This window comes from Falco peregrinus, chromosome 19, assembly GCF_023634155.1.
Source record: "Falco peregrinus isolate bFalPer1 chromosome 19, bFalPer1.pri, whole genome shotgun sequence".
Lineage (NCBI taxonomy): Eukaryota > Metazoa > Chordata > Aves > Falconiformes > Falconidae > Falco > Falco peregrinus.
Genome location: NC_073740.1, coordinates 4,126,829 through 4,146,028, shown reverse-complemented (window position 1 = coordinate 4,146,028; position 19,200 = coordinate 4,126,829). Strand labels below are relative to the sequence as shown.

Genomic DNA, 19,200 nt, shown 5'->3' with positions numbered 1-19,200 from the left:
ACCTGCTCAGCCCCGTTGCCTCGTGGGCGGTGGGATGGGGCTTATGGGGTTGGGGTCAAGGTGAGCATCCCCTCTCCTCTCTCCACCCAGCGCTTCTACGAGGTGTACAGCCGCAACCCTGCCACTGCGGTGGAGGAGCAGATCGAGGGAGCACGCCGGCGGGTCAGCCAGCTGCAGCTCAAAATCCTCCAGGAGACTGGTGGCTCCATGGTATGTGAAATTAGTGGGGTTATACCCGGTTCAGGGGTGCTGCCGTCCCGCCAGCTCCCTCTGAGCCTGGCTGGAGCCTGGGGAGACCCTCCCAAGGTGGTGGGCACAGTGATGGAGACGTGCCTCGTTTCCAAAACCTGCTGAGCCGGTGCCTGGCTGTCCCCACGTGCCGGTCCAACACTCCTCCTTGCGTTGCAGGATTCGGGGCAGCTGTGCAGTGACTCCAGCTTGGCCGGTTTCAGGATGACGGAAGGTGGGTTGTGCTGGCGGCTGGGACCGTCCCCATCTCCTGAACGTGGCAGGTCAATCTCTTGTCTGCTCCCAGGACGCCTCTCCCTGGACTCGCAGGACGGTGACAGTGGGTTGGAGTCCGGGACGGAGCGGTTCCCCTCCGTGAGTGAGGTGAGAGCGGGGTTACTGCGGCCGTGGGGAGCCCACCCCAACTTCTGCTGGGCCCTGGGAATGGTGATGAAGCAGTCTGTGCATCCTTGGGGGTCAGGGACCTGCCTTTGCAACCCCAATATTTGTTTGCCCTCTGAACGAACGGAATTCCTTCTCATGCCGGCTTAGCTCTGAATTTCTTGGGCTGGTAGCGCTTAGCCTGGTGTGTCTGCCCCCAAAATGAAGGGGACCCTGGAGTTTTCTGGCTTTTCTGATGGTCCCCGAGGGGTTTTGTGGTTTCCAAGTTCCCTGGGCCCGTCTCCCTTTACGGTCTCTGACCTGGGAACCGCTCTCAGGGTGGCCCCAAGTGGCGCCGCTGGGTGGGTGAGCGACGGTGGCATCTCCCGGTGCGGAGCCTGGCCGTCCCCACAGCCTGCGTCCCCTGACGCCCGCGCTGCCATCCCCAGCAGATCTCCCTGAACCGCAATTCCGTCCTCTCCGACCACGGCCTGGACAGCCCACGGACCTCGCCGGTCATCACCGCCCGCCTCTTCCAGCACCATCGCCGGCAGGGCTCCGACACCCCCGGCACCCCTTCTGCCGAGCAGGTGGGCTGCGGCTGGGGGAGGGTCCCGCTGCAGGGCCAGGGCGTCTGAGGGGTGCTGGACCCGATCAGACGTGCTGCAAGCCTCCCTGGGGAGCGGGTGGGGGGGTGCTGCAGGGAGGAGGAGGGTGTCCCCCCAAAGCCGGGGTGCCTGGCTCCTGAACTGTGTCCCCCCTCTCCCTGGCAGGGGTTAGACCGGACAGGGCGACCCCTCATCATCGGGCCGGAGGAGGATTGTGACCTGGGATATTTCAATAACGAGGTAACGGTGTCCAAAGTATTCTCGGCTTTTGTCCCCTTCCCGCCTGGGTCCCTTTGTGGTCCCTGGCACCTGGTGGCATTTAGGCGTCATCCCAGGGGACATCCAGGGATGGGCTGGTCCAGCAGAGGGAAGTGCCCGGCTGGGATGAGGAAAGGAGCACGGGAGCTGGGGATTTATCCGGGTGCTGAGCTGTGGGATGGGCCTAATCCGGAGGAGTTAATTCCTTTCCATCCTATCTGTCTCTTTCTCCTCTGGTCCCTTCTCTGCGCAGTGCGACTCCCTCTTCCAGGACCTGGGCAAGCTGAAATCCCGGCCGGCGCATCTGGGGGTCTTCTTGCGTTACATCTTCTCCCAGGCAGATCCCAGCCCCCTGGTAAGGGACCTGCCGGTGTCACCGACGCAGGGGGTGGCATGCAGCTGGGCTGGCGTATTTGGCACCCTCCTTTCGCCCGTTGGCTGAGCCGCTGGGCAGAGCTCTGTGTCACCCTGCTGCAGGGGCTGCCAGCCTGCGGTTCCCCCAGCTGTGTGTACACGAGAGGGAAACGCAGCGTAGGGTTACACTTCCTCCCCTTCCTCCCCTTCCTCCCCTTCCTCCCCTTCCTCCCAGGCGTGGCATGGTGGGGTGCTGCCCTCCCCAGACCCCAGGGAACGTGTTTCACGGACGCTGCTTCCCTGAGCCTTTCACCTTCCCACTTCGAAACCTTCCTCCTCCTTCGCTGCCCACCTCTGCTCTCCCCTCCTTGCAGCTCTTCTACTTATGCACGGACGTTTGCCAGCAGACGACAGCCAAGGATTCCCGGGTCTTGGGGAAGGACATCTGGAACATCTTCTTGGATAGGAACGCGGTAAGGGCAGGATTTGGCTGTGAGCCTGCACAAGAGTCCTTGTCCCTGCAGGGGACCAGCTGGAAAGCCAGCTTTACCTGTCACCTCCCTTGCCTGGGGATGCTTTTTAAATGGTGTTTTTGCCACTGACCTTGCTTTGCTGCTGCTGGTTCCTCTGCATCGGTGCAAGCGGTTGCATAAGGCGCGTAACCACATGTTGCACAACTGCGGCTGCCCTGGTGCCTGGAAGCTGGGTGCAGGCAGGAGAGGAGGGTCCCGGCAGCGAGGACGGGGCTCCAGGCACTCCCGGAGCTCCAGGCACTCCCGTTAGGGCTCCTTTGGAGGGAGTGGGCTCCCGTGGTGCTGCTCCAGAGGGGGTTGTGCGCTGGGGGCTGGGCGCTTGCTGTGTGAGATTCCCAGCTCTAGCCCCTTTGGCTGCAGAAATTGCCACCGGGCGATGGTGCAGGAGCGCAGGGCACGCTCTCCACGCTGGCTTGAGCGGGGTTGTGGCGTGCATGCCGTATCTCCAGCCCCTTCCAGCCCCACTCGCTGCACGGGGAAAGCGACCCAGCGCTGAGCCACTCTTCTCTGCCTTCCCTCCCCAGCCTCTCCGAGTGAAGGTGTCTGAGCAGCTCCTGGCAGAGATCGGTGAGTGAGGGGCTGCCGCGTGGGGTGCCGCAGCTGGGGGTCTGCCCTAACACCCGTGGTCTGCCCCACTGGCACCTTCGCCCTGGACGAAGGCTGTTTGTTAGGGTGCCAAATCGGCATCCCAAAGGAATTCTGCAGGACTCTGCCTCTTGCTCTCTTAGGGAGGGTGCGCTGAGGTTTGGGACTGGGGTTCCTGAGCATTCCCCCAGCTCGGCCCCGGTGGTCCTGGGGGATTTATCGTGGGCAGGTGTCTCAGCCTGGGTGTGCAGAATGGGAGACAGGTTGTCCCAGCCTGGAAACCAACTGGGAAGGACGCTGTGCTCTGGCAGGGGGAGGCCAGCAGAGAGGCTCTGCGGGCTCCCCGCCTGCCCTGCTCTGCCCAAGACCCTGAGGCTGCCAGCAGATCCCTTGTGCCCTTCCCTGCACGCTGAGCCTTGGTTGGTGACACCGATTCTCCTCTCCTATCCCCAGAGACTCGCCTGCGGAATGGGGACGATGTCCGAGCCGCCCTCTTTGAAGCTCAGGAGATGGTGATGCCCGAGATACAGGAGCAGATCCAGGACTACAGGTAACGGCTGCCTGGGTGCCCCGCAGAGCTCGGTGGGCTCCTGCCCGTGCGGGTGGCCCTGACCCTTGTCCTCCGCAGAACAAAGCGCACCATGGGCCTGGGGAGCCTGTATGGGGAGAACGACCTCTTGGACCTGGATGGGGACCCCCAGAAGGAGCGGCAAGTGGCCGAGAAGCAGCTGGCCCAGTTGGGCGACATACTGTGAGTGCCGGGCTGCTGTGGGGGATCCCTGCCCTGCACGTGGGGGAGCGCCTTGGCTTGGATCTGGGGCGAGAACGTGGGGAAGGGGATGGGACACGGGCTTAGCGTTGCTCCTGGGTCCGACTTGATGCACGCATTTGCCATCGGAGGTGGGAAGGAGAGTTTGGAGCAGGCGCTGGGTGCAGTGTGGGCAGGGGGCATGGCGGGGTGGAGGGCTGGGTGCCGCCAGCGCCCTGCCTGGGGGCTGGGTAGAGGAGCCTGTTTCAAACAAGCTCTTTGATCTCTCCCGTCTCTCTCTCCAGGTCGAAATACGAAGAGGACAGGAGGTGAGTGCACGGCAGGAGCACATCCAGATGTGACTGCCTTACAGCTGTTAGCTGAGGAGGCAAAAGAAATCGCAGGAGCATCCCCTCCCCGTGCCGGCCTCTGGCACCCTCTCCCCATGCCAGGGGTATCCCTGGTGGGCTCTCAGGCTGTGCCTGGGGAAGGGTGAACGCTTCCCTAGGGGTCCTGGTGTGCCAGCCGCAGCCCCCTGCCAGCCTGTGCCACCCCAGCTCGCCCCCTTCAACTGCTTCTTGCCTTTCCTGCCTTCTCACTCCCCCTGCATCCCAACCCGGGCATCCTCTCCTGCCTGGGGAGGGAAGGACCCTCTCTCCCCGCAGAGCCCTGCGGGACGTCCCAGCCTCCCCCCTGGCCTGCGGTGCCCTGTCCTGGTGTCGGATCTGCAGCCTCACGCTCTCCTCTCTTCCAGCTCCCCCATGGCTTTTGCCCTCAGCACGTATATGAACCACACAGGCATCCGCAGCCGGGAGCCCCGGGTGGCCGGCACCAGTGAGAAGGCTCCGTCCCTCCCGGACAGGGACAAGTGGCTGCCCTTCTTCCCCAAGACCAAGAAGGTGGGTGGCTCTGGCTGTTGGATCTTCCGAGGCAACCTGAGGAGGGGTTCTCCGGAGATCCCCATCCCCCCCGCCAGTGCCTTGAGGAGGTGCTTAAGCTGGATCCCAGCCCCCTCCCTTTCCCGACAGCTCATGCCGCAGCATTCAGCCAGTGCGGCAAAGGCTGGGGACCCCCCCGGGGCTCACGGGGTGGCATGTCTTTTTATCGTTGCTCCTCTCGGGTGTCCCCACAGAGCAGCAGCACGAAGAAGGAAAAGGATGCCATTGAAGACAAGAAGCGCAACCCCATCCTCAAGTACATTGGGAAGCCCAAAATCTCCTCCCAGAGCAGTGAGTATGGGGGACCTGCTGGGCTGCTGTACCCCCCAGCCTCCCTGCTGCCTGCAGGGGAGCCGCGGCCGTCGGGGTGCCTGGCGGCTGTCGGGTGGCCTTTGGCACCCGTGGGACTCCTCTTCACCCGGCTGTAGGCATTTCTCGTCAGCCACCCTCTGCGCTCCTCCAGCCGCTCTTTGGAAACCTGTTGTCTCAGCCGCCCCTGCTCCCACGTGGCTTTGAGGGGAGCGGGAAGGGAGCAGAGCCGAGCTCTGTCCCCCCCGAGATTTATCTTCCGTACCCCGTCCTGCAGGCTTACGGGCTGCTGGCTGTGCCTTAAAAGTGCCGCAGCTCCTGGGGGGGCTGAGGTGGCGGAGAGCAAGTGTGCGCACATACATGTGTGTGTGTACACGTGTGTGTGCCTGTGTTCCTCTTCCTCCCCTTCTGCTTTGAGTTCTCATGTCGTTAGCTCACACGTTCCCTCTTTGCCTCCTTCGTTGCCGAAATGCAGGATTGATTTGACATCTCATTTTTGTTTTTCCTTTCAGCATTTCATGTCCCTTTGTCCCCTGTTGAAGGTAAAAGGCCTCTTCTTTCATTTGCCATTCACCTCATGTGCTTTGTTTTATTTTGTGTGTCCCCCCTGAGCTACTCCAGTGTTGTCACACCGGGTGTCAGGGTGGGCTCGGATGGGTGCCATGGGGTCCGGGAGGAGGGCTGCCCACAGCAGCCAACCATTCCCACCCAGTGCTCGAGCATCCCGGGCGCCTTCTCAGCGCATCACCCCGAGGAAGCTGGCAGCCAGCCTCGGGGAATGCCCCTGGATGAGCGAGCACGATGCTGCCAGCGCCTTAGCCGAGCTGGATGCTGCTCTGCTGGGCAGATGGCCGAGGCCGCGGTGCCATGGGGTGGGCGGCAGCACCAGCATCTGCCCAGCCGTGCCCAGCCCTGTCTCACCGGGGTTGCTTCCTTGCTTTCCCCCTGACAGTCAAACCCGGCAATGTGAGGAACATCATCCAGCACTTTGAGAACAACCAGCATTACGAGAGCCAGGAGCCTGGCACCCAGCGGCTCTCCACTGGCAGCTTCCCTGAGGATCTGCTGGAGTCAGACGGGTAGGGCAGGGGGAGGCGGCGGGGGCAGCCTGTGCTTTCAGGGTTTTGTTCTATCACAGGGACATCCATCCCTGCTCATCCCACCAGGCTCAGCCTGTTCTTGCCTTTGTCTCCCCTACAGTTCCCGTGCTGAGGTCAAGCTGGGCCGCTCGGAGAGCTTGAAAGGCCGGGAGGAGATGAAGAAATCCCGGAAAGCAGAAAACGTGCCTCGCTCCCGGAGCGATGTGGACATGGATGCCGCAGCCGAGGCCACGAGACTTCACCAGTCAGCATCATCTTCTGCTTCCAGTCTGTCCACGAGGTGGGAGGTGCTGTCCGAGCCCCGAGCAGGGAGGACTGGGGGTCCCCTGGGTGTGTTTGGCTTCAAAGGGCAGCTGGGACAGCCGGGGGTCTGGAGGCTGAACGCCTTGGGTTGAGACACTCTCCTGGGAAAGCTCTTGCTAAGCCTGTGGGTCAAGGCTGAGCCCCAGGCACGCAGGGCAGGGTGGTCCCGGCCTCGCAGTGCCTGCAGAGCCTCCTGGCCGGCGTTTCCCAGGGGAAAACCGAGAATTGGGCTTTTAATTCCCATTTAACTCCCATTTGTGCCCTGAACCTCACAGCCGGTAGCACCGGTGCCACGGCTGGAGGGGCTTAGAGAAATGCTGCTGGGTGCTGCCCCGTGGGGTGCAGCGATGGGGGGAAGGGGGCCAGCACGTCAGGACACGAGGGTGACTCTCCTGTCCTTCCTCAGGTCGCTGGAAAATCCCACCCCCCCGTACACGCCGAAGATGGGACGCAGGTGAGTGGCCCAGCCTCGCTCTCTGCCCTCTCTACCGCGCCGCCCCGAGCCAGCCCGGGGCCCGGGGGCCAGTTTGCCTTCAGAGCAGGAGGGTCACTGTAGGGGCGTGCAGGGGCTGTGCCCCCGCTTTTGGGGGGGTCAGAGGGGCTCCGTCTGCACCTTCCTAGCTTCTCCCTCCCCGTCAGCCAGCCTTGACAGAGCACAAGGGGAGGCGATGCCCCGGGAGGGAGTCCCCTGTTAGCTCTCCATCCTCCTGGGGCGAGGGGGCACCTCTGTTCCCTTGTGTCTCACGCAGGAGCTTAAAGGACCTATATAGATGTCTGCTGGGGGACCTAGGCTTTTAGCTCAAGAGTCAGAGGCTTGTACTTCTTGTGCTGAAGGCCCCGGGTTTCAAGCCGAAATAGGGCCCAGGTAGATATTGGCTGTACTGGGAGCGCTGCGGGGTGGGCTGGCTGGCTGCGGGTGGCTGCAGAGTACTCCCACCGCCACCTTTCACCCTCCCAGGAGCATCGAGTCGCCCAACCTGGGTTTCGGCGTGGATCCCTTCCTGCCTCACCTCCTGGAGGACGAGCAAGGCCAGCTCTCCGACCTGGAGCCCGAGCTGGACTCCCAGAACTGGCAGCACACGGTCAGCCGGGAGCTGGTGGCCAACCTACCGCAGAAGGAGATTGACCGGCAAGAGGTGATCAACGGTAAGAAGCAGGGGGCTTCCCAGGGACGCGAGGGACCCCCCCAGCAGCGTCCCCCCCGGCACCTCAAGGCTCCCCCGGGCGTTTCTCCACCCCTGTGCCTTTTGCACAGAGCTCTTTGCCACCGAAGGGTCTCACCTCCGCATCCTCCGAGTCCTCGACCTCCTCTTCTACCAGCGGATGAAGAAGGAGAGCCTGCTGTCCCGGGAAGAGCTGGCGCTCCTCTTCCCCAACCTCCCTGACCTGATAGAAATCCACAGTAAGCCTCATCCCGCTCGGATCCTGCTCCTCCCTGGAAATACCCCCCTGCAGTGGGAGCAGAGGGTGGCCCGCGGCTACCCCGGGCTCCTGCGTGGTCACACACCGCTCAGACCAGCCCCGCTGAGGGCATCGTACCATCTTGCCGCTCCCGTTTCTTCTTCCCCTCTCCCGGGAACAATCCAAAACCTGACTTTTTTCCGGGCTTTTCCAGCGCCTGTGTCTGGGATGCCTGGTCTGTACCAGCCCCTGGTGTAGCACACTTGCAGGACACGCCTTCAGTGTCACGCTCCTTGACATGCTGCACCCGTGACAGCAGCAATCGAAGCCCACGTGGCTCTCAGCCCCCTCCCCGCACCTGCACCCGTGCCCAGCAGGGACCCTGCCAGCTTGGTGGGTGCTCCCACGGGTGATGTGAGTGGCCCCGGTGCCTCATTGACGTGAGTCCTGTCTTGTCTCTCACATCCTCGTTCAGATTCTCTCTCCGAATCCATGAAGAAGCTCCGGGAAGAAGGACCAATCATCAAAGAAATTGGGGATCTCATGCTGTCTCGGGTAAGGGGGGGACAGGGGTGGTAGAGCCCCCATGGACATCTTCTTGTCCTCCAGCGTGGAGGGCTTGACATCTTGCAGGGGAGGTGGAGGTGACCCCACTGTCACTCTGGCTGTGGCTGCGCTCAAGAGCAGACGAGCTGGACCATGGCTGGTCCGATGCTGGTCACCCCAGTTTCTGTGTGACCCCTGTTTCTCAGCGACCGGTGGGAGAAAGCTGGGGGGCACAGCTTTTGCGTCCCAGTTGCAAAATGAAACCTGGGGGCGGGGGAGGGGGCTTAGAAAATCCGTGAAATATTAGGGATGGGAACAGGATTTCCCTCAGCGAAGGATGCTCCGGGGTACCGGCAGCATCTGGGTGGGGGAGCGGGGGCTGCTGGCTCGCAGCAGATGGGAGAAACGAGCTCGGGGAGATGTGGGGGGGTCAGGGCCAAGCCGGGGGGTGCCTGAGCCCACTTCTCCCCTGCACACACACACACACACACCCCCAGTTCGACGGCCTGGCCAAAGAGGAAATCCAGCAGGTGGCTGCTGACTTCTGCTCTTACCAATCCATTGCCCTGGAGCTGATCAAAACCAAGCAGCGCAAGGAGAGCCGTTTCCAGATCTTCATGCAGGTTTGTCCCTCCCCTGGGCAGTTCCTCGTCCCGGGGCTCCCCTGGCTTCCCCCTGATCCCACCTCGGGGCTTTCCACCCTCCTCCCTCTGCCCTAGGAAGCAGAAAGCAACCCCCAGTGCCGGCGCCTGCAGCTCAAGGACTTGATCATCTCCGAAATGCAGCGTCTGACCAAGTACCCGCTGCTGCTGGAGAACATCATCAAGCACACCGAGGGTAAGGGGCTGGGGGACACACCGGGGGAGCTTGTCCCCAGGGCTGCTTGGCTGCCTGCTCCCACCTCCAGCGCGTCCTTCCCTTCTGCCGTGGGGCTGCTGCCTTTCTGTGGCCAGCCAGAGCCAGATCCCAGGGTTGGAATGGGGGGTTGGGGGGATGTGCTGCCTTTCTAGCAGAAAGCTGGACCAGGGGGGTCTCCTGCCTTTCTGTGGCCAGCCAGAGCCAGATCCCAGGGTCGGGGGGGGGGGGATGTGCTGCCTTTCCAGCAGAAAGCTGTGCCGGGGGGGTCGCGGGGTGGGGGACATCTCCCTCTTGTCGGCAGGGAGCCCTGGGCTGGTGGCGTTTTGTGCCCAGGATGCGGCTGGGAACCTGGGGCGGTGAGACGGGGACGACCCCATCTCCTGTGGGTTCTGCTGCTGGCTGACCCGCTGTCCCCTCCCCACGGTCCCAGCGGGCACCTCGGAGCACGAGAAGCTGTGCCGAGCCCGGGACCAGTGCCGGGACATCCTCAAGTACGTGAACGAGGCGGTGAAGCGAGCGGAGAACCGACACCGGCTGGAAGGCTACCAGAAACGCCTGGATGCCACCTCGCTGGAGAGGACCAGCAACCCGCTGGCTGCTGAGTTCAAGGTCAGCTCCTGGGCACCAGCCGGGGGAAGGGGGGGCAGCGGGGGTCTGCCCGGCCCCCAGCCCACGCTCACCACCGCCCTCGGCTCCCTGCAGAGCCTGGACCTCACCTCCCGGCGCATGATCCACGAAGGGCCACTCACCTGGCGCATCAGCAAGGACAAGACTGTGGGTACGGACCTTCCCCACCACCCGGTACTGGGAGCGCTGGGAGACGACCCCCCCCCTCCCCTGCATCCACAGCATCCCCCAGGACATGGGCACGATACCTCCAGCCCCAGCAGCGTTACGGGGACCCTCTTAGCCCCACTTTGCCACATCTGCAGGGCCATCGTCCCTCCTGGCAGCCAGGAGGGAGGTTCCACCTGGCTTGCGAGCGCATCCCTGGCTGAGCCTCGGCTCTCTGTCCCCTGTCCCACCCCAGACCTGCACGTGCTGCTCCTCGAGGACCTCTTGGTGCTGCTGCAGAAGCAGGACGAGAAACTGGTGCTCAAGTGTCACAGCAAGACGGCGCTGGGCTCTTCGGACAACAAACAGACCTTCAGCCCCGTCCTCAAGCTCAACTCGGTGCTCATCCGCTCCGTTGCCACAGGTAGGGACAAGGACCAGGGAGAAGCCGCGTCCTCCTGTGACCCCGCTGGGGACAGCCGTGTCAGCGGGTTGTCTTGAAGCCCTTGCCGTGCTCCTCTTCCTCATGGCTCTGGGCCACCCCGTGCAGATAAACGAGCCCTCTTCATCATCTGCACCTCGGAGCTGGGACCCCAGATCTACGAGCTGGTGGCGCTGACGTCCTCGGAGAAAAACACGTAAGGGTGGCGGGGGCTGAAGCCATGGGGAGGGGAGGGGTGGGGAGACCCCCCTGCGAGGGGGGGGGTGCAGCAGGCAGCTGAGCTGCCACAGTCCAAGGATTTCTTAAACCAAGCAGCGTTATTTTCTGTTCTTTCAAAAAATAGATACTAGAAAAGCCTGGTAGCCTGTTGGCTGCCAAAATTCCCGGGAGGAAAAAAAAGCCTTTCCCAGGGGGACCCCAGCCCGGCGCCTGCCCCCCCGCAAACCTTTGTGGGCACGGGAGAGGAGGGGGTCTTTGGGGGGGGGTCACCCAGCACGGCGGGTCCTTCCCCGGGGGGGGTCTTTTGGGGGGCAGAAGAGCCGGGTGCTGGCACTTACCGTGTGCTCTGTAGGTGCGAAGGGTGGTGACAGCGGGGTGGGGGGCATCACCGCCGCGCTCCGAATGGGGACCGGGGGGGTGGTCTGACAGGTCCCTGGCAGGGCAGGGGGTTATCTGGGGGGGGCAGCTGATGAGCTCTGGGCCCCGCAGGTGGATGGAGGTGCTGGAAGAGGCGGTGCAGAGTGCCACGAGGAACGCCACCCTTCCCCCCCAAGCGCCGGACACCGGAGCCCACCCGTGTGGCACCCCCCGGGTGAGCAACCCAGCTCTTGCTGGGAGCTGGGATCCTATCCCAGTGCTGTACTGGTGGGCGCTGGGGGCTGAGGCCAGCGGGTCGCTGATCTTTCCAGAGGGCGGTTGAGGTGGTGACAGGGTCCTCCCTGCTCGCTGGGGACCTGGGGGGGGGGGGCGGGGGGGGCTGGCCGGGGGCGCCACCTGGCACTTTGGGGGGGGGTCTTTGGGGGTCGGTGCTGCCCGGGGAGCCCCTGGCTCCAGCCTCTTCCCTAAGGAATGTTCTCCATCCCGCAGGCTGGTGTTACAGGATCCCGACGTCTCCCCGCTCCTGTCCCCAGGGCGCCAGCTCTGCGGCGGAGGCAGAGGATTGCCCCCCCAGGTGAGCCCCCCGCCCCCTGCCCCTCTTTTGGGGGGACGGAATGTGGGTCTGAACCAGCTCCCCTTCTCCCCACAGCGGATAATCCCAGCGCCCTCCTGGGAAGGGAAGAGCCGCCGGCGCTGCTGGAGGAGCCGGTGGGCAGCGAGGTGGAGGAAGGGGAGGAAGAGCTGCCCGCAGCCCCCCCCGCCCACGGGGGGTCGAACGGGGAGGTGACCGACCCCCTCCCAGCTGAGCGGGCCCGGACCCCCCACGCGCCTGCCGCTGCCGGGGGTCGGCACGGAGGGGCTGGCCGAGGCGGCGCTGGAGGATGGTGAGTGTCACTGGGGGGGCTCCAGGGGGGGAAGACCCCCGCTCTGCCACGGGGAGCTGAACCCCCAAAACCCGCCTTTTTCCCCTCCACGCCCCATCCCAGTGGAGAACCTGCGGCTCTTGATCCTACGGAGGCTCCTGCCCTGCCGGGACGCGGAGCCCGAGGATGACCTGACGCCCACGCCCTCGGTCATCGGGGGGTCCCGGCCAGGCCTGGGATTCGGTGCTCTCCAGCCAGGATTCGGCCTCCCAGGAGGTGCTGGCGGACCCCCCCCGCCCCCCCCGAGGACACGAAGCCCCCCCCCGAGCCGGGAAGGTGTGGATGAGACTGAGACGGGTCCGACTGCCGAGGAGCCGAGCGGCTACAAAGTCGTCCGAAAAGGTATTGGGGTGGGTGACAGCGGGGGGGCGGGCGCCCAGCACCCCTCTCCTGTCCCCAACCTGCCCCTCGCTGGGATTTGGGGTCTCCCTCCCCTGCCTGCCTGCGCAAGCTTTGTGGGATTGGGGCAGGGGGCTTCCACGGGGGGGGGGCGAGGGGTGTGGGGGAAGCCCCCTCTCTCCTATGTGCGCCCCAGGGAGGGAGGGGCTCTGGCGGGTGCTGGTGGTGGGTGCTGCTGGGTGCTGGGTGCTGCTGGGTGGTGATATTGGGGTGCTGGTGGAGGGTGCTGCTGGGTGCTGGGATGCTGGTGCTGATATTGGGGTGCTGGTGGAGGGTGCTGGTGCTGGGTGGTGCTCGGTGCCAATATTGGGGTGCTGGTGGAGGGTGCTGATGGGTGCTGGGGTGCTGCTGGGTGCTGGTGAAGGGTGTTGATTTGTGCTGATATTGGGGTGCTGATGTCTGCTGGTGCTGGGATGCTGCTGGCTGCTGATACTGGGGTGCTGGTGCTGGGTGCTGCTGGGTGCTGATATTGGGGTGCTGATAGCGGGTGCTGGTGCTGGGTGATGATATTGGGGTGCTGCTGGTGGATGCTGCTGGGTGCTGCTGGCTGCTGAAACTGGGATGCTGGTGCTGGGATGCTGCTGGCTGCTGGAATGCTGCTGGCTGCTGAAACTGGGATGCTGGTGCTGGGTGCTGGGTGCTGCTGGCTGCCGATACTGGGGTGCCGGTGCTGGGGTGCTGCTGGGTGCTAATGGCTGCTGAAACTGGGGTGCTGCTGCTGGGTGCTGCTGGCTGCCGATACTGGGGTCCTGGTGCTGGGATGCTGCTGGGTGCTGCTGGCTGCTGATACTGGGATGCTGGTGCTGGGATGCTGCTGGGTGCTGGGATGCTGATTTCTGCCGATACTGGGATGCTGGTGCTGGGCTGCTGGGATGCTGCTGGCTGCTGAAACTGGGATGCTGGTGCTGGGTTGCTGCTGGGTGCTGCTGGCTGCCGATACTGGGATGCTGGTGCTGGGCTGCTGCTGGTGCTGGGCTGCTGCTGGTGCTGGGCTGCTGCTGGGTGCTGCTGGCTGCCGATACTGGGATGCTGGTGCTGGGCTGCTGCTGGTGCTGGGCTGCTGCTGGGTGCTGCTGGCTGCCGATACTGGGATGCTGGTGCTGGGCTGCTGCTGGTGCTGGGCTGCTGCTGGTGCTGGGCTGCTGCTGGGTGCTGCTGGCTGCCGATACTGGGATGCTGCTGCTGGGCTGCTGCTGGTGCTGGGCTGCTGCTGGCTGCCGATACTGGTGTGCCGGTGCTGGGTGCCGGTGGCGGGGCCTGCTCACCCCTTCCCTCTCCCTCCCCCCTCTCTTTTCGGGGTGCACAGCCCAGGCGGAGGGTGCTAAGGAGGCCACGCCCTCGCCAGGCAGCAGCCAATCAGAAACTGAGCTGCAGGAAGGAGGCGGAGCTAATGTAGATGGTAAAGAGCCCCCCCCATCCCCTCCCCAGAGCCGCAGGGTGTCCCAGTGTCCCCAGTAGGGCCAGGGTCCCGTTTCCCAGCAAAGGGGGTGCTCTTGTGTCCCTCCAGGGGCACCGTGTCCCCTAAGGGGACGTGTGTCCCTGCCGGGGGGGCGGTGTCACTTGGGGGGACCTGTCCTTGTTGGGGGGGGACGGGACACACAGAGACCTGTCCCCATGGCCAAGGTCACCCAGTGCCACCGCAGCCCCCACCGTGACCCAGAGGCAGCTGGAAACGGCTGGATCCTGACATGAAGGGGCACAACCTGCTGCCCCCTACATGGGGGGGGGGCAAGACCTCAGGCAGACACCCCCCTCCCCTCCCCGCCCCGGGGGCCACCAACACCCAGCCGAGCAGGTCCCGGCTCCGTTCACGCCGCTCATCCCCTCTCCAGGCAACTACTTCTACGTCAGCATGCCCACGGGACCCCCCCCAGCCAGACCCCGTGCCCCCCTCCAGCCCCCCGCGGGGCTCCCCGCAGGAGGCACCCCCCCGTCCCAGCCCTGCCGAGGGGTCCCCAGACCCCCCAGCTCCCCTCTGCGACGTGGACCTCATCTTCCGCACCATCGAGCAGCTGACGCTGAAGCTCAACAGGCTGAAGGTGAGCCCCCCCCCCCCCCCGCCCCCGAATACTGGGGAAAGCCGGGGGCGGCGGGACGGGCCTGGACCCCAAAGCTGCGCCCACCCCTCTGACCTGGCCCCCTTTCTCCTGGGCACCCCCCAGGCTGTGGAAACAGCCCACCGGGACCTGCTGCGGTCCCTGGGGCGCAGCTCCTCAGCCGATGCCACCCCGCTGGGGGGCTCAGCCCCGGAGATGGATGGGTGGTCCCAGCGGCCCCCCAGCCCTGACAGTGACAGCCCCTTGTCCCGCGCCCTCCGGAGCCTGCAGGGCCCTGCCACCAACGCCCCAGGTAAGACCCACCCCCAGGCAGCGCTTCCCTGCCCCCCCCCCCCAATCCCTTTGCCCCCCTGTCCCCCTCACCCCTTTCTCCCCATCTCTTCCAGGCTCCAGAGCCCCCCTCGCCGAGGACCCCGCTCGCAACACCGGCCTTTAGCCACAGTGGCGAGGGGGGTGGGGGTGGGGTGGGGGGGTGTCTCTTCCCCCCCCCAGAGTCGCTCAAAGCCGGGGAGCTGCCCGAGAGCCCCCCGTGCCCCCCACCCCCTGCCGCGGGAGCCTCCCCCAGACCGCCAGGGCTTTGTCTGGAAGGAGGGAGCACAATCCAGCGGGGTCGGCAGCCGGGACCCCCCTCACCCCTTCGCATGGCAGCCCCGGCTCGGCGCTCCCTGCCCCCCCTCCCCCCCCCCCCCCCCCCCCCCCCCGTGCCCCCTCCCCCGGCCGCGAGAGCTGGATCTAGTCTGTATAAATGCACTTTGTTCTGTTCCTCTCCGTGCTGCGGCCCCCTCCCGCTGCCTATAAATATGTACGTACGTGCCCCCCCCTCCTGTAAATAACCACTGCCGCCCCCCCAGCCCGCGCCCGGGGGGCAGCCAGGGCGCCCCGAGCACCGGGCTCGCCGCCGGTGACAATCGGTGACCCGAGGGGGGGGCTGGGGTGGGGGCTGGGGTGCATCCCACCCCTGCTCCCCCCCCCCTCCCTCCTCCCCCCCCTCCCCCCCAGGGGTCGCGGCCGCCAGCGCTGGGGTGTCCGATATATATATTATATATAATAGAGCCAAGACTGACCGGTTGCTGTTGGACGCTGTAGAATCTGGTTTATTTTCTTCCTTGCCACGGTAAAGATTTGGATTTTATTTTATTTTATTTTATTTTATTTTTTAAATAGAAAAGGCAAGACTCGAGGTGGCCTTTTGGGTGCCGCTGGGGACCGGCTAGGTGCCCGGTGCTTCCTCCTCCTCCTCCTCCTCCTCACGGCCCCGCGCTCCGGGCCACAGGTGCTGCGGTGGCAGCAGCTCCTGCAGCCGCGCCAAGGCCGGGCTGGCGGGAGGGATGCGGTTCTTCTGCGGGGGAGTGGGGGTGTCAGGCTGTGCCCCACGGCGATGCCAGCCCCGTGGTGAAGCCAGCCCCATGGCGATGCCCCACCAGGTGCTCGTTGGTGACACCAGCCCCATGGCGATGCCCCACCATGTGCCCCACGGCAATGCCAGCCCCATTGGTGATGCCAGCCCCATGGCGATGCCCCACCATGTGCCCCACGGCGATGCCAGCCACGTGGCGATGCCCCACCATGTGCCCCACGGCGATGCCAGCCCCATGGCGATGCCCCACCAGGTGCTCGGTGACACCAGCCCTGTGGCGATGCCCCACCATGTGGCCGTTGGCAATGCCAGCCCCATGGCCATGCCAGCCCCATGGTAAAGCCAGCCCCATGGTGATGCCCCACCACATGCCCATTGGCGATGCCAGCCCCATGGCGATGCCCCCACCAGGTGCTCGTTGGTGACACCAGCCCCATGGCGATGCCCCACCAGGTGCCTGTTGGCATATGCCAGCCCCATGGCGATGCCAGCCCCGTGGTGAAGCCAGCCCCGTGGTATGCCCCACCACGTGCCAGCTGGCAATGCCAGCCCCACGGTGATACCGCACCACATGCCCCACGGCGGTGCCAGCCCGACGGTGATGCCCTCACCATGTGCCTGTTGGTGATGCCAGCCCTATGGTGAAGCCAGCCCCACGGCGATGCCTCACCGTGTGCCCACGGGTGATGCCAGCCCCACGGCGATGCCCCCACCACATGCCCATTGGTGATGCCAGCCCCACAGCAGTGCCAGCCCCACGGCCCACCCGGCTCACCTCCAGGGAGAGGCACAGCAGCCCCTCCCTGCCCCGGCACCTTTGGTTTCTTCTCCCGCTGCTGCTCCTCCAGCGCTGCCAGGAAGGCGCCGAGTCCCCGCTCGGTGACATGGTTGTCTGCGGAGGGACACGGGGGTCAGGGACAAGGTGTGGGGGGCCAGGGGAGGGATGAAGGGGTCCCCCCCCCCTCACTCACAGGCCAGGTTGAGGTTGAGGAGCGCCCGGTTCCCCGGCAGGATGACGCTGCCCTTGTGCTCCCTGGCCTCTGCCAGCAGCGGGTGAGGCAGCTCGGCCGGATCTGGCGCCTGGACACAGGGGGGTCCCCGAGGGACTGTGGGACCCCAGGGTCAGGCCCCCCCTCCCCACCCCATCCCGCCGGTGCCCCAAACCTCCAGGTTCGGCTTCTCCTGGCGGCGTGGTTTTGGATCTCTGCCGCGGGCAGCTCTTGGCTCCGGTGCTGCCGGGGGGGGGGGAGAGCAGGGAGGGAGCTGAGCCAGGCACAGCCCCCCCCGTGCCCTCCCAGCCCGTCGGACCCTCACTCACACTTCTTGCGCTGCCTGCCCTCCTCCTTCTGCAGCAGCTCCTGCAACGGGGTGAGCAGCTGTGGACCCCCTGCCGACCCCCTCCCCACGTACCGCAAAGCTGGAGGGGTAACTGAGGCACACCCTCGGGCACCCCCAAAGCCGGGCAGCCTGGGGGTACGCGGCAGCCGCCTGCTGGGCTTCCCTCCGCCCGCCTCGACCCCCGTATCAGCCGCCCACCTCCTCACCTTTTTTTTGGGGGGGGGTTTGCCGTGCTTGGCCCAGGGCAGCTTGTCAGGGGCTGCGCTGGAAGCATCCTCACTCTGGCCCTTGGTCTCTTTTGGGGTCTGGGGGACAGAGGGGGGCTCAGGGTGCTGGCAGCCCCCTGGGAGCCTCCGACCGTTCCCAGGGGTGGGGAGGGAACGTGCCCCCTTCAAAACGGGGGGGGGGGGGGGGAGGGCGGGGGGGGTGTCTCACCGTGCAGGACTGTCCCAGCGCCTCTGCCAGGAGCAGCCGCCTCCGCTCCACCACCTCATCGTGCGTCAGCGCGAAGGGTGCCAGGACCTGGCAGGCAGCGGGGTCGCACTCGGGGCAGGGTCCCACCCCCCCCAGCCGCCCACCCCCCTGCCCAGGACGTGGGGGGCACCCACCTCAGCCAGCCTGGTGGCCCCACGTCACCAATGTCGTTGTTCTCCAGGGACAAGAAGAGGAGGGAGCGGTTCAAACGCAAGCCCTGTGGGGCAGCGGAGAGAGGGGATGGGTGCTGGGCTGCAGGGTGCTGGGCCCCCAGGCAGCCCCCCAACACCCACCCTGGCGATGTAGGCAGCCCCCAGGTCCGAGATGCGGTTGAAGCTGAGGATGAGTGAGGCCAGGCTGCGGCCGGAGGGGCTCAGCGTGGAAAGACCCTTCCCGATGAGCTGAGCATCCTCGTCCCCGATGCGGTTGTTGCGCAGGGAGAGGTGAACCAGCCTGCGGGATGCGCTGGGCTGGGCTGTCTGCACTGGGGGGGGGTCCCCCAGCAGGCCACGGACCCGCTGGGGGTCCCGAGGGGGCTCGGTGGAGCGGGCAGAGGGATGAACGCGGCTCAATCCCACTCACGGGCTGTCGCTCCCCATCAGCGTGTGGAAGGCCGGTGTGGGCAGGGGGTTCCCCTCCAGGCTGAGGGTCCTGCGGAGCAAACACCCCCCCCCCGCTGGTATTCCCCATCCTCCCTGGCACCCCCCGGTTCCTCAATTAGCGGTAATTAGGAGCACGTACCGCAGGCGAGGACAGCGTGCCAGCAGTGCCAGGAGCACCGGCAGCAGCCGCTCTGACAGCCCGACCTTCCAGAGGCTGCGGGGGACGAAGCATCAGGCCAGGGGATGTGTTGGTGTTTCGGGGGGCACCCTGCGGCCCCCCCCCGGCTCTGCCCGTGCCCCCCAGCCCTGCCTGCACTCACTGCACTGCCTGCAAGCCGGCCAGGGTGGGCAGGCACTGGCTCAGGACCCCCAGCATGGGCTCCTCCATCTTCCAGCCTGCCAGAGACGCGGAGGTCAAGGTCACGTGATGGGACTGGGGTGGGGGGGAGAACCCCCAAATGTGGCCTCCCATAGGCTCATTTCAGGCTCCTCATCCCTGGGTGTCGGGGGGGACGCTGGGGGTCCCCAGGACCCCACCTCGCAGGAAGACGGCGCGGGTGCTCCGGGGGTCCTGGGGCTCCCTCTCCACCTGGATGCAGGGCTGGAAGTAGCTGTACTTGCGCTCGATGCGGGCGAGGACCCCCACCAGCGTGGGCTCGGTGGGCTCCTCTGTAGGACAGGGGACGAGGGGAGGGTCGGGGGGTGCTGCCAGCAGCCCCCTACTCCCCCCCCCCCAGCCCCACTCACCATCCGCAGGGAAGCTGGGGGACGGCCGGAGGGTGACTTTGGGGACGGTGGCCATGCCAGCACGGGTGCAGAGCTCGGGGAAATCCTGCTCCAGGATCCCGCTGCAGCAGTACTCCTCTGGGGGGGGGGGGGGAAGGGGGGCACGATGGGGACCCCCAGATCCCCCCCACACCCCCTGCGAGGGCTGGGAGCTCACCTGCGCCCTGCTCAGCCTTCCTCCCCGGGCTCTTCGTCTCCTCCACAGCCGCCTTCTCCCGGGGTGCCCGCTCCCCCCGCCGCCTCATGGCCCTCAGCTGGGGGGCACCGGGGGGCTCAGCACCCCCCAGCACCCCCAGCACCC

The 19,200-nt window shown here is 65.8% G+C and overlaps 2 protein-coding genes across 2 annotated transcripts in view; one reads left to right on the top strand and one right to left on the bottom strand.

Moving 5' to 3' along the window:
* Positions 1 to 15,479, top strand: part of LOC101920114 (rho guanine nucleotide exchange factor 11) — a 26,598-nt gene extending 11,119 nt beyond the window's left edge. The window contains 40 exon segments of the mRNA XM_055791829.1: positions 91 to 210; positions 409 to 463; positions 536 to 612; positions 1,062 to 1,199; positions 1,383 to 1,457; positions 1,729 to 1,830; positions 2,204 to 2,302; positions 2,887 to 2,929; positions 3,401 to 3,497; positions 3,576 to 3,698; positions 4,001 to 4,024; positions 4,450 to 4,594; positions 4,828 to 4,924; positions 5,455 to 5,484; positions 5,895 to 6,021; positions 6,143 to 6,322; positions 6,752 to 6,799; positions 7,304 to 7,491; positions 7,601 to 7,747; positions 8,222 to 8,301; positions 8,790 to 8,915; positions 9,012 to 9,129; positions 9,581 to 9,759; positions 9,853 to 9,928; positions 10,181 to 10,348; positions 10,475 to 10,562; positions 11,075 to 11,126; positions 11,128 to 11,177; positions 11,453 to 11,492; positions 11,494 to 11,527; positions 11,613 to 11,773; positions 11,775 to 11,847; positions 11,950 to 12,053; positions 12,055 to 12,123; positions 12,126 to 12,228; positions 13,592 to 13,684; positions 14,118 to 14,158; positions 14,160 to 14,324; positions 14,448 to 14,634; positions 14,729 to 15,479. Of these exon segments, the coding sequence (XP_055647804.1) occupies positions 91 to 210; positions 409 to 463; positions 536 to 612; positions 1,062 to 1,199; positions 1,383 to 1,457; positions 1,729 to 1,830; positions 2,204 to 2,302; positions 2,887 to 2,929; positions 3,401 to 3,497; positions 3,576 to 3,698; positions 4,001 to 4,024; positions 4,450 to 4,594; positions 4,828 to 4,924; positions 5,455 to 5,484; positions 5,895 to 6,021; positions 6,143 to 6,322; positions 6,752 to 6,799; positions 7,304 to 7,491; positions 7,601 to 7,747; positions 8,222 to 8,301; positions 8,790 to 8,915; positions 9,012 to 9,129; positions 9,581 to 9,759; positions 9,853 to 9,928; positions 10,181 to 10,348; positions 10,475 to 10,562; positions 11,075 to 11,126; positions 11,128 to 11,177; positions 11,453 to 11,492; positions 11,494 to 11,527; positions 11,613 to 11,773; positions 11,775 to 11,847; positions 11,950 to 12,053; positions 12,055 to 12,123; positions 12,126 to 12,228; positions 13,592 to 13,684; positions 14,118 to 14,158; positions 14,160 to 14,324; positions 14,448 to 14,634; positions 14,729 to 14,778 (3,972 nt within the window). The 3' untranslated portion in view covers positions 14,779 to 15,479.
* Positions 15,410 to 19,200, bottom strand: LOC129782901 (leucine-rich repeat-containing protein 71-like). The gene is made up of 14 exons (XM_055792410.1): positions 19,057 to 19,200; positions 18,861 to 18,977; positions 18,651 to 18,782; positions 18,434 to 18,509; positions 18,253 to 18,327; positions 18,094 to 18,162; positions 17,805 to 17,964; positions 17,642 to 17,728; positions 17,473 to 17,559; positions 17,244 to 17,342; positions 17,018 to 17,057; positions 16,864 to 16,931; positions 16,475 to 16,591; positions 15,410 to 15,681 (listed from the first exon to the last, which is right to left on the bottom strand). Exons 1-14 carry the CDS (start codon positions 19,142 to 19,144, stop codon positions 15,553 to 15,555), a joined length of 1,344 nt encoding a protein of 447 aa, XP_055648385.1. The 5' UTR covers positions 19,145 to 19,200; the 3' UTR covers positions 15,410 to 15,552.

Bases quoted from the DNA above. Each gene is read 5' to 3' on its own strand.
- LOC129782901 (XM_055792410.1), bottom strand. From the start codon at position 19,144: ATGAGGCGGCGGGGGGAGCGGGCACCCCGGGAGAAGGCGGCTGTGGAG. The intron at 18,783-18,860 runs GTGAGTGGGGCT...CCTGTCCTACAG, and splicing joins CCCCAGCTTCCCTGCGGATG to AGGAGCCCACCGAGCCCACG. The intron at 17,729-17,804 runs GTGGGTGTTGGG...GCTGCCCCACAG, and splicing joins GGGCTGCCTACATCGCCAGG to GGCTTGCGTTTGAACCGCTC.